This window comes from Ascaphus truei, chromosome 1, assembly GCF_040206685.1.
Source record: "Ascaphus truei isolate aAscTru1 chromosome 1, aAscTru1.hap1, whole genome shotgun sequence".
Taxonomy (NCBI): domain Eukaryota; kingdom Metazoa; phylum Chordata; class Amphibia; order Anura; family Ascaphidae; genus Ascaphus; species Ascaphus truei.
In genome coordinates this window covers 469,667,277-469,689,259 of record NC_134483.1, presented here as the reverse complement: position 1 = coordinate 469,689,259, position 21,983 = coordinate 469,667,277, and the positions used below count along the sequence as shown (strand labels likewise).

General features: G+C 46.1%; 1 protein-coding gene across 1 annotated transcript in view; it reads right to left on the bottom strand.

Annotated features, from left to right (window-relative positions):
* CORIN (corin, serine peptidase) overlaps nt 1-21,983 on the bottom strand; it is a 330,632-nt gene that overhangs the window by 160,314 nt on the left and 148,335 nt on the right. Inside the window, exon 4 of the mRNA XM_075566957.1 lies at nt 8,588-8,798. Within this exon, the coding sequence (XP_075423072.1) occupies nt 8,588-8,798 (211 nt within the window). The remainder of the gene's footprint in view (nt 1-8,587; nt 8,799-21,983) is intronic.

The following is a 21,983-nucleotide window of genomic DNA, read 5'->3' as shown; positions in this document are numbered from 1 at the left end:
GTGTGGGGGATTGTGTGGTGGGGGGGATTGTGTGTGTGTGGGGGATTGAGTTTGTGTGTGTGTGGGGGGGGGGGGATTGTGTGTGTGGGGGGGGGATTGTGTGTATGGGGGGGGTTGTGTGTGTGTGTGGGGGGATTGAGTGTGTGTGGGGGGGGATTGTGTGTGTGGGGAGGATTGAGTGTGTGTGTGTGGGGGGATTGAGTGTGTGTGGGGGGGGGATTGTGTGTGTGTGGGGGGATTGTGTGTGTGTGGGGGGGGTTGAGTGTGTGTGTGGGGGGGGGATTGAGTGTGTGTGTGGGGATTGAGTGTGTGTGGGGGGGGATTGAGTGTGTGTGGGGGGATTGAGTGTGTGTGTGTGGGGAGGGATTGAGTTTGTGTGTGTGTGGGGGGGATTGAGTTTCTGTGTGTGGGGGGGATTGTGTGTGGGGGGGGGTAGTGTGTGTGTGTGTGGGGATTGAGTTTGTGTGTGTGTGTGGGGGGGGATTGTGTGTGTGTGTGGGGATTGAGTTTGTGTGTGTGTGGGGGGGGGGATTGTGTGTGGGGGGGATTGTGTGTGTGTGGGGGGGATTGAGTGTGTGTGTGGGGGAAAGGGGTTGTGTGTGTGGGGGGGATTGAGTGAGTGTGTGGGGGGGATTGAGTGTGTGTGTGGGGGGGATTGTGTGTGTGTGGGGGGGATTGTGTGTGTGGGGGGGATTGAGTGTGTGTCAGGGGGGATTGTGTGTGTGGGGGATTGTGTGTGGGGGGGGGGATTGTGTGTGTGTGGGATTGAGTGTGTGTGGGGATTGAGTGTGTGTGGGGATTAGTGTGTGGGGGGATTGAGTGTGTGGGGGATTGAGTGTGTGGGGGGATTGTGTGTGTGTGTGTGTGTGTGTGTGTGTGTGTGTGTGTGTGTGTGTGTGTGTGTGTGTGTGTGTGTGTGTGTCGGGGGGGATTGAGTGTGTGTGTGGGATTGTGTGTGTGGTGTGTGTGTGGGGGGGAGGGATTGAGTGTGTGTGGGGGGGGGATGAGTGTGTGTGTGATTGATTGAGTGTATGTGGTGAGTGTATGTGTGGTGATTGATTGATTGAGTGTGTGTTGTAATGCAGTGGTCCGCAAACTGGGGGGGCAATGAGGCGCAAGATTATTTAGGGGGGCGCAGGCGGCGTGCGACGAAAACTGGGTGCGCGGGCCGGCAGACGCTGTGCGCAAGGGGCGGCCAGAAGATGTGCACGGGCGGGCAGCTGAAGATGTGTGCGGGTGGCTGAACAGGATAGTGCAGGTGGCGGCAACATGATGGTGTGTGAGCGCACGCGCAGGGGCTTCGGAGATACGGGGAGGGCACGGTGAAGTCAAACGCCCCTCCTTCGGTGTCTGCCCTGCAATAGCGCTGTGTTCCTCCTCTCCTCCGCTGCCAACCTGCTTCGCTGCGATCCTCTGCAAGTGAGAGGGTAGGCTGCCACTATATCAATCATACTATGAATGTACAGAAATAATGTAAAAAAACTGTAAAAACACAACATTGAAAATGGGAAAAAATTAATATTACTGTATGTAGGAGTTTGGATGACAATGGGGATAGCAAGACAAAAAGCATGGAGGGGAAGGAAGAAAAAAAAGGGGGGGGAGAGGGAAGGGAGGTAGCAAAGAGGTGGATGAATGCCCCCCCAAAGGATTGCCTTTGTGCACGTACGCTCTCCCAAGCTTGGCGCTTGGGGAGACAAACAAAATTGACTTTGATGTGTGCTCAGCAGCAGTCAATACACACACACAGACACACACAGACACACACACACAAATAGCCCCGATCCACGCTTGCAAAATTATGCAGGACACCTGTGCTCATGCTTGGAGAGTTGGTGATGTCACCGCTCTCAGCGGCAGCATGGACGCAGCCTAATTTTGCAAGCGCGAGCTGTTGAAATATGTAAGTATTTAAACATATTTGGATTTATATTGTATACTGTTTAATAAAGGTTTTTTTTTCATGTGATTTTGATTACATCAGGCAGGGGGGCCCGAGAAATTTTATGGATGAAAAGGGGGCTCGGCATAAAACGTTTGCTTACCCCTGCCATACAGCAATGTTCTACAGTGTCTCAGGGGACTAACTGGGCCCTGGGGGTATACCGCTGGCCTAGTCCCTGGAGCACTGCTCCATGGACACTACCTGCACCTTGAGTGTCCAGGTCTTGACTCCTCACTTCCTCTCCAAGCAGGCAGTAGTCTTTCCTTCCTCCAGAAGCAATCCAGTCATCCTATTGGCTATTGAGTGTCACAGTCAGCCTTCTCCCTAAGCCTCATGGGAGTTGTAGTCTCTCGGCTGCACAATTAACATTGCGACTGCGTGCGCATAGGACACTGTGCATGCGCGACTCTAATGGCCGCCACAAGGTGCCCCTTGCTTGCCTTACTCTGCAAGGACCCCTAACTTGTACTCGCCGCTTCTGCGCATGCGCAACTCTGTGATCGTGCGCGCGCGCCCAACATGGCGGCGCCCTAGGCGGGAGCCACCGGCGACTCCGTCGCCCTGCCGCAACATCCCCACATGTAAGGGTAAGGATGGGGGAAAACAGGAACCTTGGACCCAGGGCACGGTGTGTTCTGTCCATATGTATATCGCTTGTTAGGAGAGACGGGGCTATTTGGGTAAATAGTTTTATTAAATAGGGTTGCAAGTCATCTGGGTCAATTTCTTCCGGGACATTCCTTACCCTGAGGTTCTGTCTTCTTTCCCGATTTTCCAAGTCGTCGACGTTATCTTTCAAGCTCCTGATTTCATCGTTAAGTCTTTAAATGTATTATTTGTTTTTATATGATTGTCACGTGTATTACTACCGTGAGATGCAACCACAATGCCCCCGAGAAGTTTAAGAATAAAGGCCGGCACAGCATTATGTACATTAATGGCGCTATATAAATAAAGACATACATACAGACGTGAAAAAGAAAGAACACCCTCTTTGAATACATTGGATTTACATATCAGGGCATAATAACAATCAACTGTTCCTTAGCAGGTCTTAAAATTAGGTAAATACAACCTCTGATAGACAACAACACGACATATTACACTGTGTCATGATTTATTTAACAAAAATAAAGCCAAAGTGGAGAAGCCATGCGTGAAAAACTAAGTACGCCTTATGATTCAATAGTTTGTAGAACCACCTTTAGCAGCAATAACTTGAAGTAATCGTTTCCTGTATGACTTTATCAGTCTCTCACATCGTTGTGGAGGAATTTTGGCCCACTCTTCTTTACAACGTTGCTTCAGTTCATTGAGGTTTGTGGACATTTGTTTATGCACAGCTCTCTTAAGGTCCAGCCCCAGCATTTCAATCGGGTTGAGGTCTGGACTTTGACTGGGCCATTGCAACACCTTGATTCTTTTCTTTTTCAGCCATTCTGTTGTAGATTTGCTAGTGTGCTTGGGATCATTGTCCTGTTGCATGACCCAATTTCAGCCAAGCTTTAGCTGTCGGACAGATGGCTTCACATTTGACTCTAGAATACTTTGGTATACAGAGGAGTTCATGGTCGACTCAATGACAGCAAGGTTCCCAGGTCCTGTGGCTGCAAAAACAATCCCAAATCATCACCCCTCCACCACTGTGCTTGACAGCTGGTATGAGGTGTTTGTGCTGATATGCTGTGTTTGGTTTTCGCCAAACGTGGCGCTGTGCATTATGGCCAAACATCTCCACTTTGGCCTCGTCTATCCAAAGGACATTGTTCCTGAAGCCTTGTGGTTTGTTCAGATGCAACTTTGCAAACCTAATCAGTGCTGCCATGTTCTTTTTAGAGAGAAGAGGCTTTCTCCTGGCAACCCTTCCAAACAAACCATACTTGTTCAGTCTTTTTCTAATTGTACTGTCATGAACTTTAACATTTAACATGCTAACTGAGGCCTGTAGAGTCTGAGATGTAACTCTTGGGTATTTTGCAATTTCTCTGAGCATTGCACGGTCTGACCTTGGGGTGAATTTGCTGGGATGTCCACTCCTGGGAAGATTGGCAGCTGTCTTGAATGTTTTCCAATTTTGAATAATCTTTCTCACTGTAGAATGGACTTTAAATTGTTTGGAAATGGCCTTATAACCCTTCCCAGATTGATGGGCAGGAACAATTGCTTCTCTAAGATCATTGCTGATGTCTTTCCTCCTTGGCATTGTGTTAACACACACCTGAATGCTCCAGACCAGCAAACTGCTAAAACTTCGGATTTTATAGAGGTGGTCACACTTGCTGATGATCAATTAATCCAGGGCATTTGATTAGCAGCACCTGTCTGCTACTTAGCATCGTAACTCCTATGGAAGAGGTAAGGGTGTACTTAGTTTTTCACACATAGCTTCTCCATTTTGGCTTTATTTTTGTTAAATAAATCATGACACGGTGTAATATGTCATGTGTTGTTGTTCATCTGAGGTTGTATTTACTCAATTTTAAGACCTGCTAAGGAACAGATGATTGATATTATGTCCAGATATGTAAAACCATGGAATTCAAAGAGGGTGTACTTTCTTTTTCACATGACTGTACATACATACAATAACTAGTTTTCCATTGAACCCTGGATCTGCAGGGAATCTTTGAGTTTATTCTCCTGCTGCGATGTCCGTTCTGTCAGGGCAGAAAGATCTGACCTGAATTCTGCAACAGCTTTGTCCAGGGCCACTTGGAAAAAACCCTGCCTCTCCTTAAATAATTATTGAAGGGCTTTTGGAGTGATTTGGGTGTTCACTTCTGTGTCTTGTTCCTGGGCTGGCTGGTTAAAGTTTTCTTCTTGTTGAGGTTCTTGAGGCTGCTGATGTTGCTGTGGGTGCGCATGCACGCACCATCTTGAATTTTGGCTGCAAGGGATCCTGTTTGAGAAATAACGGGACACCGGGGGAGGCCTCGGCTTCCTCTCCTTCCTGAGAGGCATCTCAGAAGATTCCGCCAACAGGGGAAGGTATTTCAAACACTTTTATGCTTCCATCCCCGTCGACGCAGTGTGCGTGCCCCCCGGGAATTTTTTTTAATAATGTACTTGTTTTATATCATTGGGACCAGGGTGTCTTCCAGTTCTAAACTTGGTATTTTCAGCTCCGGATAACTGAGATAATGAATTGTGCACTCACTGATGCCTTTGCTCCCTTCTGGGGAAGCAATATGGCAGCCAAATCTCATGTGATCCAGGGGCTAATAGGAAGACGCAGCATCATTGTTTGCAACTTTCTATTGGTTGATACTAGCAGGCCATTTTGGATTCTCCATGAGGAGCACCAGCAGATGTGACTGTAATTATCTCGGGAGGCACAGGGCCCCCAACCCTGAAAATAGTGAGGTTCAGCACCAGAGGACACTCTAGTTCTAATTATGCACACCAATAAATGTACATTTTTCCTGGGATTGCTGCTAACGCTGAAAAACCCGAGTATATACAAGAAATATGGTTTCCAATAATAATTTGAATTCCAGTTAATTTTCATTCTATTACAAAGGACAGAAAACACCACAGAATACTGCAGCCTCTTTTAGCTAGTAAAGGGATGACACTTATTTTACAGGGTGAAACCGTCTTTCTCCACTAAAGATAAGCCACTTTGGGATAACAGCAAGAAGTGGTAGACTCTCAGGTCGAACAGTAAATGGATTAGTTAACACAGGAGTATGCAAACTGGGGGGGGGCGGGAGATTTTTCTGGGGGGGCGCGGGCAGTTGCAGAGGCCCTGCGCTCTTCCCCCAGGCATTTAATTAAATGCCGGGGGATCGTGGGAGGCCCCTGCAACACTCCACTTACTGGGATTCAGCCGGCTGTGTGACGCGTCGCCATGGCTACGCGGCATGACGCCGCGGGGCCATGTGACGTCACATGCGTCAAATGATGCCGCGGGTCACGTGACGTCACATGACCCCGCAGCGTCATTTGACGCAGTTATAAGGTGAGGGGGGGGGGGGCGTGAGAGCCGGGGAGGGGAAGCTCAGGGGAAGGGGTTGCGCAGCTTCAAAAGTTTGCGCTCCCTTGAGTTAACAGTTGAAGAAAAGGATGATTTCCCTTGTTACCATAAAGGTGAGACCAGTACGATTCTATTACAGGTTATGAAGCAAAGTGCATTTAACTATGGCATACCAGGTAATAGCAGATTTTACATTGAGAAAAATGACAGCCCACGATGCAGACACTACTGATACATACTGTAATAATGGAAGCATTATGTAATTCCTCTCTATACCTTCCTAATGCTCCATGCAACCACAACATAGAGCACACAGATGCAAGAGGGGAAAACCTGATACATTAATGCTAACATGCATATGCTAAAAATGCTGCTTTATTTGCTACATAAGGTAGATGTCCCATGGGGTCCAAAGAAACGGAGCACAGCAGTATCAGAGAAGGGGGCCACAAACCAGCAAAAACGTTAAAAATGTTTATTAAATAACAAGTGAGGGGTACAGGGTTACTCTGACGCGTTTCGGGAACAGGTCCCTTTGTCAAACGTATGTCGGCATTGACGTCATTACGTCAAGGGGGCGGGACCAACGCTCGTGATCGGAGCGTGTCCAGTCCCATACTAGCTCCTCCACACGGAGCTAGAAAGAAGCATTAAGCTTAATACTTGTAACTGTAGCAGCACCCGTGGCCATCCTTGATACACCAAGCATTAGCAAGTAGGTGTACAGTGACTCAGCATTACCACGGCTACTGCGATTTTTATGCTACTACATCCTCATGTTGTTTTTATCCATTCAAGTGTGAGTAGACACTACTTGTGTAATACTCTCCTATTTTTATCCATTGTGGCAGCAGTCACCTTTTTTCTGTGCACACAATAGACACACCTTCCAGGGGTGTCTATTGTACTGATTAACATACCCAGTGTGTGTTACCTGGTCACTGATAATAAAGTGTCCCTGCACAACAGCATTTATCAGGGACACCTGCAGTGGTCTGTTGATCCGGATTGCCTTACTACTGGCTATATATAGCAGCTACTGTAATCTCTGTGACTGTTCATCACGATTGAAATTTACCGGGTCTATTTGCCTTCTAACACCATATTAGCAGGTAGACAGGCGATACTACTCATACCTACCTGTATGAGAGACACTCCACCCTTGCCAATTGGCTGCACCTGTGTCTCCCAACAACAGACATAGACCACAATAGGTGAATCATTCATCTAGCTACACCCTGCACATATCATCAAGGGTGCTAGCCCACACCTCACACATGAGATTTGGTGTATTTTTATTTTCGCTGCGCTTTTTTGGCTCATTATTGAGTCTTATTTTCTCTGGTAACTTAGCGTTCCATTCATTTTAGTTGAGTTATTACTCCGATTAAATTGTTATTTTAACTCATTCACTCCTCACTCCACCATATACATCTTCCATTGCAACACACTGTGATTCGAGCACCTGTTTGAGTACTCTCCATTGGGGTTCTTTCACTCCCAGTACCTAAATGAAGAAACAGTCTTCAGATATTTTGAGCTGACAGTGAGAAAAACAAGTGATTCCTATGTTTAGACTGTTTGAGTGACAATTATAAAGATTTTACTTGAATTTATGGAATTCAGAATCACTTTACCACCAAGCAAAGAACAAGCTAGGATTCTCCACTCTATAACTATATGCCTGACTGATGGAACCTGACGATGACTGAAATGATGCTGTGAAAGATGTATTCTATTTTGACCCTGATTACATTAAGAAAAGAACCGTGCCGTGGACGATTTGATATATATTAAGCTTAATGAAGACAATCTTCATTTGGCGAACAAGGAAAGGCCAGAAAGACTAATCTTCTTTAGGCTCTAGTCAGCGTCCCCAGCTCTAATCCTAAAAGAATATTACTGTACAGCATCAATGTGTCTTCATGTATTTACCTAGTGTATGTCCCCTTCATATCTCCTACAAACATGAAGATTGTCTGAGCATATACAAGTTACTATCCATTTGTCCATCACTTTAAAGCATAAAAGATCAAAACAAATTACCAAATATTTCCTAATGCATAACTGGTATTATATATGTTCTCTATTTTCAGTGCTTCTTAGTCACTTTCTGTGTATGTGGGGCACACAAGGTCATTTTTCAATGGCCATCTTACTGTATAATGCCAGCGAAATATCATATCTAACCTTAATTGTATTTGTACTAAATATTATAGTACGTTAAAGAATCTCCTATAATTCCAAAAATAGCATAGTATTACTAAACCTATAGTTATTGTATTTTAATATCAGATTTGCCATTTCGATCAATTCCCCACCAATAAATATGAAAAGTTCAGCGCAATCCTGAAGATGAATAGACTTTGCAATACTGTGCATGCTTTAATACTGAAATTCTACGAGTATACAATCTCATTAACACTTCAGAACATGCTCACAAATAGAAACGACTACTCAAAATATTGAGAAATTATTTCAATAATAATAATTTGTATTACCATCTTAGGAACTCGTTTCTAGGTAATAATATATCAAATTTAGATTGTTATACAAGCAGAACTACTAATTCACAGGTTTAGCACAGAATGGTTTTGCTCTAATTAGATACCCATTGGTCTGCTACAACTGGCTGTTATCATTGAATGATTTGGGTTCCCAAATACCTGTCATCGCCGTGACTGAAGCATTCAGGAAGAGCTAAGCTGCAGCCGAAAAGCATGATGTGTTGATAGCAGCTGAGGCGATTGAGATAGTTGAAGAACTTGAGGAACATTTCCATTTCAATGCTCTTGACGAATGAAGACACTGATTTGGAGACAGTGTGGTTGTATGGCAGCATTTGGCATTGGCTGTATGTAACGTTTACACAAGTACCTGCAAAATTAAGCACATCCATTTAGTAACAAACAGGTGCATACAGTACAAATAAATAGGACTACTAAATCACTGACAGAAATCTAATGCATATGCATAGACACTTTAAGGAGAAGGCAGCCAATGTATCAGAAATATGAGCTATTTATTGTATTGTATGTCTTTATTTATATAGCGCCATTAATGTAGATAGCGCTTCACATTAGTAATACACGTGGTAATCAAATAAATAACAGATAATATAAATAACAGATCATGGGAATAAGTGCTTTAGACATAAAAGTAACATTAAGGAAGAGGAGTCCCTGCCCCGATGAGCTTACAGTCTAATTGGTAGGTAGGGAGAATGTACAGAGACAGTACGAGGGAGTTCTGGTAAGTGCGTCTGCAGGGGGCCAAGCTTTATGCATCATGTGTTCAGAATATCCACAGTGCTATTCAAATGCTTCTTTAAGCAAGTGTGTCTTAAAGTGGGTCTTAAAGGTGGATATACGTAAGTATACAATGTAACATTCATATATAAAGTGAACAACAAACTAACTAACTAATTATACTCTCTATCAGCGCTAGATCCAACTGACAATAATGTGAAAATGGATAATATACACACGAAAACCAAACAAGTGTAAGAGCAAAACTGAGGCTGTTCATTTTAGATGGAATTAGGTTTATCCTCACTCCTAATTATTTCTGCCATGATCGTGACTTTTACCTCCAGACATGCGGCACCGCGATGGGCACCAGGTTTGCACCAAGTTCTGCGAATTTGTTCATGTCCATATGGGAGGCGGATAACATATGGACCTGCAACCCATTTGGTGCAAACCTGGTCCTCTGGAAAAGATATATCGATGATGTGCTGTGTGTCTGGAGGGGGTCATCTGATGAACTTGAATCTTTTAAGGGATATCTCAATAACAATGATTTGAACTTGAGGTTCACTTTCAGTCATAATAGATCAAACATTAACTTCCTTGACCTTTCCCTCTACATGACAACAACACTATCCAGACCAAAACCTAACATAAAGAAGTGGACGCAAATACTTATTTATTGGTGTCCAGCCACCACCATCCTAAGTGGCTTCAAAATATTCCCAAGGGCCAAGCCCTGAGAATCAAGCGGAATTGTTCCAGTGATACAGTTTATAAGCAACAGGTCAATGACCTTAGGGATAGATTCTTGGAACGAGAATACAAAAGGCGTGATGTAGATCTTGCTATCTCTGAAGTAGATAGAATAGACAGGAATACCATTGTCTGTAAGGATTTAACAAGATCCAAACCTAAAGAACGTGATCAATTTCCCATGTTTATAACTCATTACAGTGGTCTGGCTCCCGTCATATCCCAGGTCTTTAAAAGACATTGGGGTATCTTTCAGAGGGACCAATTCTTAAAAATTGCCTTCCAGACAAGCCTAAAATAGTGTATAGACGGGCCAAGAATCTAAAGTCCCAGTTGTCCCCTAGTTGTTCTCTTGACAGTCTTCGAGACCGTCATGTCACCTGGCTTAATGACCTAAAAGGGTACTACATATGTTCCAAGTGTGTTGGATTTAAACACAGTGTTAAAAGTAAATCTTTCAAATCCAATGTAACTGGGATCAGCTACGACATAGACACATTTATCAACTATAGGACCGATTTCTGTGTGTATTTACTTCAATGCCCATGTAGGTTGCAGTATGTAGGCCGAACTGGGAGACCCCTCAAGCGGCGAATTGCCGAGCACATATATAATATCAAAAGGGGTCTTGAGACTCATAGTGTCTCTAACCATTTCAGATTAAAACACAATCCGAACCCAGAGGGCCTAACCTGCATGGGCATTGAGAACCCAAAGTCTAATTGGCGAGGGGGAGACAGGCTTGCTTTGGTATCCAAGCGTGAGAGTTATTGGATATACGTGCTTAAAACCCTGTCTCCCTTTGGCCTCAATATAGATTTTGGTCTGGCAGCTTTTTGAAAGATCCTTAGAAAATCAGAATGTCTATTTTTCATCGTTTTATATTATTTTACAATGGGGTAATACCATTATTGTATTATTTTATTGTTATTTGTGACAAATGTGCAATTTAGGGCACTTATGACCCCAGCAGCGTTCCATTATATTGTTAGCTGTTTTTTTGTTCCTATAGCACCCTGGCAATCTTACTGTACCCGCCCATTTGTGGGCGAGTCTATGTATCTCACCTTGTATTTAAGTATCCTATCCACTAAGCTCCACCATCCCCTGAGGAAGTGACACATGGTCACGAAACGCATAGGGAGGAGCTTAGTATTGTGCGTGCGTGCCGACCAACTGCTGAACCCATCTGGCGCTGGAGAAGTGACCCGCGCCGCTGACGTCATCAATCGGCGAGTCGCGTGTGACTGTGTGGGTCTCCGTTCCTGCCTGGTCGGAAGCAGGTTGCGGACGGCATTCGTGAGTGGCACCACTTGCCCATACATATTGTAAGTGTGAGTAGTGTGTTATTTTTAAGTTTATTAAAGTGTAGTTGCGTATTACACTAGGCTGTGTTTTATTTTCCTTGTACATCGGCTGTTGCGGTTCATGCTGTATCCGTGAAGGCACCATCCATCACAAGGAGAATCATCCCGTTCAACCACGTGGGGTCCGTGGATATCGAGGTGAAGACGTGAATTAATACAGATTCTCTCCCTGAACCAACAAGAATTTATCTTGTAAGTTGGGGTTTTTCCCGTTTTGGTTAGGGTTTTGTTGTTAATTATACTGCACAATTGGTGTGTCTCTGTTTTTGTTTGATTACACAAACTACCTGGAATTATTTTCTGTGGACCACCTAATCCATCCAGAACTTTGTTGGTGAATCCACCCATCTGCCAGGACTGTTTCTCAATCAAGGACTGTCATTGGAATATGGTATTGTGGACATTAACTCACTAGCGCCGGGGATACTGCTTTTGTATATGTATTCATATATAAATACAAGATGCTACAATATGTGACTTACTAAAAATATACAATTTCCTAAGATGCAATAGAGCTCGATCGCAATAATTAAATACACTTTATCACATCTAAAAAAGACTGTTAGAAGTAGTCTATACAGTATATTTAGACAAAAGTGGTACCATTTTTTGGACTCAAATCTCAAAATGCCTGTATTTATCAAAGGAACAAATTCCATTGAAAGTAATTGCATTTTTTGCCTTGATGCATACAGTACGTGCCTTTGTCCACACGTAATGGATGGTACAGTATATGCCTATGAGGCTGTTATATCTATAACACAGGGGTAAGCAAACTTTTTATGCCGAGCCCCCCTTTTCATCCATAAAATTTCTCGGGCCCCCCCTGCCTGATGTAATCAAAATCACATGAAAAAAAAAAAAAACCTTTATTAAACGGTATACAATATAAATCCAAATATGTTTAAATACTTACATATTTCAACAGCTCGCGCTTGCAAAATTAGGCTGCGTCCACGCTGCCGCTGAGAGCGGTGACATCACCAACTCTCCAAGCATGAGCACAGGTGTCCTGCATAATTTTGCAAGCGTGGATCAGGGCTATTTGTGTGTGTGTCTGTGTGTGTCTGTGTGTGTATTGACTGCTGCTGAGCACCCATCAAAGTCAATTGTGTTTGTCTCCCCAAGCGCCAAGCTTAGGAGAGCGTACGTGCACAAAGGCAATCCTTTGGGGGGGCATTCATCCACCTCTTTGCTACCTCCCTTCCCTCTCCCCCCCCCTTTTTTTTCTTCCTTCCCCTCCATGCTTTTTGTCTTGCTATCCCCATTGTCATCCAAACTCCTACATACAGTAATATTAATTTTTTCCCATTTTCAATGTTGTGTTTTCACAGTTTTTTTTACATTATTTCTGTACATTCATAGTATGATTGATATAGTGGCAGCCTACCCTCTCACTTGCAGAGGATCGCAGCGATGCAGGTTGCCAGCGGAGGAGAGCAGGAACACAGCGCTATTGCAGGGCAGACACCGAAGGAGGGGCATTTGACTTCACCGTGCTCGGGCGTGCTCCTCCCCGTACCTACGAAGCCCCTGCGCGTGCGCTCACACACCATCACGTTGCCGCCACCTGCACTATCCTGTTCAGTCACTCGCACACATCTTCGGCTGCCCGCCCATGCACATCTTCTTGGCCGCCCCTCGCGCACAGCGTCTGCCGGCCCGCGCACCCAGTTTTCGTCGCACGCCGCCTGCGCCCCCCTAAATAATCTTGCGCCTCATTGCCCCCCCAGTTTGCGGACCACTGCATTACAACACACACTCAATCAATCACCACATACACACTCACCACATACACTCAATCAATCACCACACATACACTCACCACATACACTCAATCAATCCCCACACACACTCATTCCCCCCCCCCCACACACACACACACACTCAATCCCCACACACTCACACACACACACACACACACAATCCCCCCACACACACACTCAATCCCCCCCCGACACACACACACACACTCAATCCTCCCACACGCTCAATCCCCACACACACACTCAATCCCCACACACACACAACCCCCCCCCACACACACACATACTCAATCCCCCCCCACACACACAACCCCCCCACACACACAATCCCCCCCGACACATACTCAATCCCCGCACACACACACAATCCCCCCACACACACACAATCCCCCCACACACACACTCAATCCCCCCACACACGCAACCCCCCCACACACACTCAATCCCCCCCACACACAACCCCCCCCCCACACACACACTCAATCCCCCCCACACACACACACAAACTCAATCCCCACACACACACACAATCCCCCCCCCCACACACACACACACAAACTCAATCCCCACACACACACAATCCACCCCCACACACACAAACTCAGTCCCCCCCCACACACACAAACTCAATCCCCCCCCACACACACACTCAATCCCCCCACACACACTCAATCCCCCCACACACACACACTCAATCCCCACACACACACTCAATCCCCCCCACACACAATCTCCCCCCCCCACACACACACACACACTCAATCCCCCCCCCACACACAATCCCCCCCACACACACAATCCCCCCCCACACACACACTCAATCCCCCCACACACACAATCCCCCCCCCCCACACACACTCAATCCCCCCCCCCCACACACACTCAATCCCCCCCCACACACAAAATCCCCCCACACACACACAATCCCCCCCACACACACAAACTCAATCCCCGCACACACAATCCCCCCCACACACACACAAACTCAATCCCCCCCACACAAAATCCCCCCCCACACACACAAACTCAATCCCCACACACACACAAACTCAATACACACACACACACACACACACACACACACACACACACACACACACACACACACACACACACACACACACACACACACACACACACACTCAAATACACACACACTTTCTCCTGGGGGGGGGGCAACATGCTCCGATCCCCCAACCCCCCATGCTGCTGAAAACTGTTGCGGGAAGCAGACAGGAAGAGAAGGAAGGTCTGTCTGTGTGCAGAGATAAGCCCCGCCCCCTCTGCAAGACACAGACACATAGAAGCAGCAGCACGGAGCTTCTGGCCGCCCGTGCACAGCTCTGCCTGCCCCCAGGTTTCCCTGCAAGCAGCCCGCACCCCCCCTACATAATCTTGCGCCCCCCCAAGGGGGCGCGCCCGACAGTTTGCGCACCGCTGCTGTATGGTATAGGGAACTGCCTTAAGACAGGGACTCCTTCACTATACTCATAGAGAGAGATGCTGCAGGACATTGCATGAATGCCAGTGCAGCTTGATTGCTGAAAAGATATCTGACTCCATAGCAGAGACTGTGCAAAGGATCATCCGGCTGGGGATCCCTCCCCTGGGGAGTCAGACAGTATACTCATCTCTGCAAGGACCAGTGTGTCGCGCCGTGGGATCACAGTGCAGAGTTGCTGATTCCAAAGGATTATCCTGATCAGGACTAGGTAGTATATTAAGTGCACCAACGGGCCCCAACACAGGGAAGCACTATCCCTCACACTCACTTTGTTTGTGGACACTCAGAGGGTTAAGTGCCCACTTTACACCAGGGGGAGGATGCTACTCAAGGACAAAGGGGATGCAATGATTAACATGTGTGATGTTGTAATGCTATTCATTCAGGGGGATGTATTGATGTTCTGCAATGAGAGTTATGCATAAGTATAGTAACTGCCTAGTAAATACCGTTTTATCTAACTGTGAATGCATTTACTGTATATGTTGGTTGTTCTAGTGAGGGCACACTCCCACCACGTTGGGATCCCTCATCAGTGGAGGCGCTGCACCCAGTGTAAGTATACCCCAGGCTCCCAGTGGCGGAGGCTCAGGCCTCTTGTTAGCCTCACAGGTGACAGCAGCATCAGTAATTATAGTACCCCAGGGGTTCGCCCGCTACACGTTTTTAGATAATTACTAAAAAAAAATTCACATGGAGCTACAATATAAGTAGGATATAGATATACTTTTGCTTAGCTCCTGCGCTACTATTGTTTATTATAATACCCCATTCAGGAGAAAACACTAAATATTCTATTATTTTAGCTGAGCTAGCTGCTTTTAGGATTGTAATAGGCACTCCAGTTGTGGTTGTCTAGCAGTCAGTAGGTAAGAAACGACAGAATGGTGAAATATGAATGAATCGTGGGTACAACCAGGGTAATTAGCAGGCAGATTGGTGGTTAGCAGTGAAGCATCAACCAATTATCTGGACATTAATGGATTGGTGGAGTTTTCTGATTCTTAATGTAGCTTCATCTCTCTGTCCTTAGACTACTGTATTCAGTTTGAATGGGACTGCAGGGACTCCCCCCCCCCCCTGTGTTAATCCGATGGGCCATTAGTCTGGCTGCAGAAATATCACAGAAATGTTGCCGTTTATTGGGTGATTGCCACAGATTTTCCAAGGCAAGTGGTCTAATACTGGTGACTGCATCTGTAAAACAGGTGCAATATTTTAAAAAGTGTGAATGTCCAGGTTGAGCCAATTAAAATAAATTAGGATTAGTCACACCTCCGCTTCTTCCATTGAGTCATTAGATTAATAAACCGCACGCACACATTGCCTTTTTGTGGTCAACTCAAAATTGTGGTCTAAAAGAGGCACAAACTACCATTTGCCAGCTTCTGCGCAATGAGTTTGTTCTACAACTTCACTCTCATTAGCCAACCCTAAATCGGACCCCAAATTAGCTCACAGTGAATGGAACCTTTCAAAATGGGGGGGGAGGGTCGAACTTTTAACGATTTTAAAAGTGTTTCAAGCTTTAAAAAAAAAACTATTCATGTTCAGGTTCTGATATTTAACATATGTTCCCTGGAGATCGGTTTAGATCAGAGGGGCGCAAACTTTTTTCCCTGCGCCCCCCTGTCGGCTGTCCCCTCACTCCCGCCCCCCCCAACCCCAACTTACCCGCGCACCGGCGTAATGACATCACGTTGCCATAGCAACGTGACGTCACATGACCTTGCAGCGTCATTTTGACGCCGTGTTACCATGGCGACGCAGGGAGGAAGCCGCCGGAGCCACGGTAAGTTAGGTTTACAGAGGCCCTGCAGCTCCCCCGGCACTTAATTTAAGTGCCATCGGCAAGCGCGCTAGGCCTCTGTAAACCCCGCGCCCCCCCGTCGGCAGTCTCGCGCCCCCCCTGGGGGTCGCGCCCCCCAGTTTGCTCACCGCTGCTATAACACACACGTATACATTTATGTAAGGATGTGTTAGCAAACGTCATAAGTACATTGTATGTCGGGTTCCGCACCGGCAAGTTGGTATAGGGCGCCGCCATATTGTTGTGCAAGATTGAGAGGTCACTGTGTCAAGGCAAGGTCGCGCAGGTGCCGTGAAAAGCGCGCGAATAGCAAAGCCAATGAGGAGGGACTATGTGTTGAACTTTAACCTCGCGAACCTTAGAGGAGTCAGCTGCGGCTGAGAGCCAATGGACAGGCTGAATGGTGAGGGGAGGAGAACAGGAAGCGTGGGGGAGAGACCACGCTAGGAGAAGCAAGGGAGAGATTGCCGGAATAGGGAGTGCGATAGCAGGGGGTCCGTGACCCGCCTGCTTAGGACAGAGACTATTCCCAGGCCCGAGGAGTGTTCCCCACGTCACTGTAGGTTGCAGTATTTGTAGGGACGTCCGTAGTGGTTAGGGATTGTCCCCCTAGACAATTTCCAGCGCACGGAGTTGTGAGCCGCCATCACAGTCTGGGAGCAGACGGTGGAGCGGAGCGACAGCCAAAGGTCTGGAACAGATGCGACGGACCCATTGAGAAGAGGTGTGGTCACCGCCGTGACCGGGAGGTATTTGGTATACATCAAGTGCACCGACACCGGTCATCAGGCGCTGATCCCGCCTTAACCCTAACTTAAGTAGACACTAGCGTGGCTAGCGGATTGATAACATTCTTTCCCAGGTCATAAGGACATACTCCATGAGAGCGTGGCGGAGCCACACATGTACAGGACAATATCCCCTTTGAGGTGTGGCCGAGCCACTTTATTATAGGACTGGTTATAGGGTGAACCGAAGTTACATTAATGCTAAGAGTCAAGTGTACATTATATCATGTTAAGTCACTACTGAGTTATTACCAATAAGAAGAGTAAAGTTGCTTGTTGCACAATGTTTGGTATGGTATGGTTCTTGCTCAGGGCAGATCTTCTATAATGGGGATCCTGGGTAAGTGGAGGCGGAGGCTCATATCTCTTGGAGCCACAGGTGCTAGTCAGCGGTTAGTAGTCCCTTAGGTAGGCATTCAGAAAAAGGGCTACATTTGGAGGCGCTGCTGAGATTCAGACCTGGGGTGCCCCAATTTTTTTTCAAATTTTGCAACAAGCTTACATGATAATTATTGTTCTGATTACGAAAGGGTTTATTGTTTGATTTCCTAAATGAGGAGGTGGACCTATCCTTAGATTTCCAGTTCATAGATTTTCCATTAGCATAGTCATCCTGATCTCTAATAGATTTACATTTCTTTCTTTCAATGAGTTCTCTTTAAAATGCAATCACTCTTTTGTTAATATTCCTAGGGCACGCAGGATCCTTTAGCAACCTGCTTTTGATACAAATGAGAATGTTCTCAATGAATTGAATGATATTTTGACCAACTGTTACTTATCAATAATGAAACATCTGGCTAAATTTAGAGAGGATAGATTGTCAGTCCTTGAAGCAGAGATTGATGGTATATAAACGGAATAAAAACCACACTGTGAGAAGTCAGAGTTTGTTCAACATACTATTAACAAAAGAGTAAAGCATTCCACTGTAACTCCAAGGGCACTTGTCATCTAGTTCAAGATAACATCAATTGCATTACCACACATGTTGTGTACAGATGTAACTTTTGCACGGGCCCTCTCTTTTTGCGGGTCCTGTACAGTATCCTCCCACGTGCTGAGAAGCCTCGGCAACAAGCCTTAATGGCCCCTAGTGTTAACACAGCGGGGGTCCCTGTGTTAGAATGGGACTCGGGCTGTGTGAATCCTACCGGCTGCACCGGTCTGTAAGAGACAAGCACTAAGAGTGAGACTGTACAGTAACAGTCACCCTCCTTGCACGCCTCTATGAGACGATTGCGTGGCTTTTATTTTATTTTAATAACACAGTATTATAGCAGGGGGGCTCCGGAATTGAATTGCATTCATTTCAGGTCCGAGGACACCCTGAGTTACAGGCCCCGTTATGTGGTGTCGGTATCCCAGCCATGTTTACATTCCCCCACATCACGAGCCCACGTGACCAGAGATTTAAACACAGTAGCACCTCATTCCGGGGCCGATAACTCGGGAAGCAGGGAGTAACTGAGGCTGAAATTAATGCAGTTCAGCACCAGAGAGCAGCTTCATTACCTTAGCGGCTAGCCGCAAAGGCAATGAAGGGGTTAAGCCAGAGTACCTGGTTTATTGGAGGCAGATGGGGTTGGTGAAGACGGTAAAAATAGGGTAACCCCAATTATCGAGGCCACTACCAGGCACTATGGAGTGTGTTTAGGAAAGAAGGTTTGACGCCGGTATATAGGTGATGCAGGTAATAAGGCAATATATGGGTATCTCCGATACTAACAAGGGGAGTGGGGTACTGGAAAACCGGTTAGAGGTACAAGGGGACACCTCCCAAGGGGGCGCCCCCAAGTAAATCACGGCCCGGCTACCAATATATCCTCACCTGTCTCCCCTGTGTATCGCGTGGAGGTCCCTTGAAAGCCGTTCCTGTTTGCGGCTGCAAGCTTGATCCTGGAGGTCCCTTGAAAGCCGTTCCTGTTTGCGGCTGCAAGCTTGATGTTTTATTTATACCAGTATTTGAACATAATGCTTTGTATGATTTTGATTTTAATTTTATACAGCATTAGGCTGTCATTTTAATATTGTTAACAATGTATGCAATATTTGCATGTCTGTATGTCCCTTCATGTAGTGAGCGATGTGATATAAACAGTCCTATAGTATAGCGAATCACCTAATTGATTTCAGCAGTGATAATTTATCTGACCTTAGGAATGATTGGCTGTTGATCTAGCTCTCTCCCTATATGAACTGGGACATTGTGCATGAACAGCACTCTTTGAAAAAGTCCTGGCTTGGACGAAACGCGTAAGAGTGTTCATGCTGTTGTACATTGCTGGTTACTAATAAACTTTTTTATATTCATACAACTGGCTGAGTGAAGGTGCTGTGAACCTCGGAAGCAATCTCCATTTTTTTCATGGTGAAGACGGTAGTTGCCCCAGGGTGGGTGGTTAGGCTTTCCTGGAAGGCTGCAGGAGGGGTTAACCCCATCATTACCTTACCGGTTGTTTAAATAGCCCAGTAACGTGGGCCGTGACGCGGGAGAATTTCAACATGGCGGGGATACCGGCAACCCATACCGGGGCCTGTAACTCAGGAAGCAGGGGTCCCCGGACCTGAAATTTATGCGATTCAGTCCAGAGACCACCTTCTACAATACTGTATTATTAAAATAAAAGCTGTACGATAGCCTGTTAGAGGCACGCAGGGAGTGACTGATTCAGTCTCACTCTTACTGCGCATCTCTTACAGACAGGTGCAGCCTGGTAGGCTTCACACAGCACGAGTCTAATTCAAACGCAGGGACCCTGTCACGGTAGACCAGGACTTTTAACACATTTATATTTTTGGGATCTTTCACTAGGCAAAACAAGATGGTGGAATAAAATTAGGTTTATTTGGGTAAACCCGTGTACACACAATGAAATACAAAATACAGACAGAATATACACACTTACGGGGGTCTGAGGGTTGAAAACTCGACTTTCCTAGTTGCAGGGTGCCCACTTCAGCAAAGGACTTACCCTGTTCACTGCACTTCACTGGAATAAGGCTGAAACAAGTAACTATATTCCTCAGAACCGGTCCTCAGCTAGGCTAGGCCTCCCTGACGCTTCAACCCTACAAGCGCTTCACTGGACCAAGTTCCAAAGTTACCTGTAAGTCTGAAGACTGATAAAGTGATATTTCTGATTGGGTAGCCCCTTACATAGTCTTGTGTCCTATGTTTAACATAAGCAGCGACGGTTCACCACTCAGAGCATGGGAACTTTTCCCACCAGCCAATCAGAGCGGGGGCTCATCTGGCTGATGATGTCAGAGGAAGGTACCTTCCCCCAGCCCACTCTTGGCTACCTGATGGGCAGGCTACACTGTGTCTCAGAGAACAAAGATGGCTTTTGGGCCTATTCCTCTACTCCTTCTTGCTACCAAATGGCCCGACACCTCTGGACATCCTGGTTCTCCTTTGAGCTAAGATATCTATGCAGACATCCTGGCTCCTATGTAAATGCTCAGGCTAACGGCATAAATATTTATACATATAGTATAACACACTATAAACCATACTTTTGTAACCCCTCTTTATTTTACCTTAGATTATATGGCCTATCACTGAGGTGGGAGCCTGAGTCCTATGGTTACTGTTTAATTCTTATAGTGTGTGGTACATGTTGTGTGAGACTGTAGTGACTAGAGACAACACAGTGGTAATGAATTATAACAACCTTTATATACTCATATAGCTACAATTTGTGGTGTTACATATCTCATATGAATCAGTATGGTGACTCTTAGGGGTTCATGCAGTAAGCAGCGGAAAGGCAATTCTCGCCACCTTCCCACCAAAAAAGCCTACCCCTATTCAGTAACGGGCGAGAAAGTGGCGAGATTCAAAAAAAAAACGCCAGTTCTGCTGGCGGTTTTTTTTTCCCGCCGGTGGCGGGGCGAGAAGGCACTTTTCGCCTAAAAATCCAACTTTTTCCGCCACGCTGTATTCTAGTAGAGGCGAGTAGCTAAGCGGAACTATTCGCCTCTCTAGAATGGCGTTTTGCTGGCGGATCAGCCACGCCAGAAAAAGATGGCTAGTTGCTGCTCAGAGGCAGCGGATGAGCAGCGGATCGGCACTTAGAAAAAATTCTGGCCTTTTTCCTGGTTGGGATTGATGCCGGGGGTCTCCGGAGCTGATACCATTAATATCAGCACCGGAGCCCCCCGGCATGCATTCGAGGCAGGAAAAATGCATTTAAAGGCCACTTCATTACCTTAGCGGCTAACCGCTAAGGTAATGAAGGGGTTAAACAGCCGTGCCAGCTTTATTGTGGGTAGCGGGGGTGGGTGAAGGGGGTATTTGGCCCTTGTTGTTTGTTTAGGGCTTGCGGGGGGGTTGCGGGTGCACTTAACCCCTTCACGACCGTAACGGTTAATACCGCTACGGTCATGAAGGGGTTAAGGCCTCCCGCTACCCACCCGCAAGCCCTAAACAAACCACCGTTGGGGCTAATACCCCCTTCACCCACCCCCACTACCCACAATGAAACAAACATACACACAACAGCCCCACACTAACTAAATGAATATATAAATATAAATAAATATATAAATATATATATATATATATATATATATATATATGTAACTATGCTGTAAAATGGCTGCAGTCATCTCTCCTGCTGACAGTAAGGCCTGGTAAGTTATGGGCATGCCAGCAGTTATCATGGAGGTTTGCCCTCACACCCTGGTGAGGTGTCATATGTCCCATAGGAAGTGACAACATGCTGTGTGTCCACGGTTAGTGACATCATAGATGTGCCTGTTCCTAGGTGATATAAGACACAGCACTGCCTAAAGTTAGTTGAGTTCCTGTTGCTGTG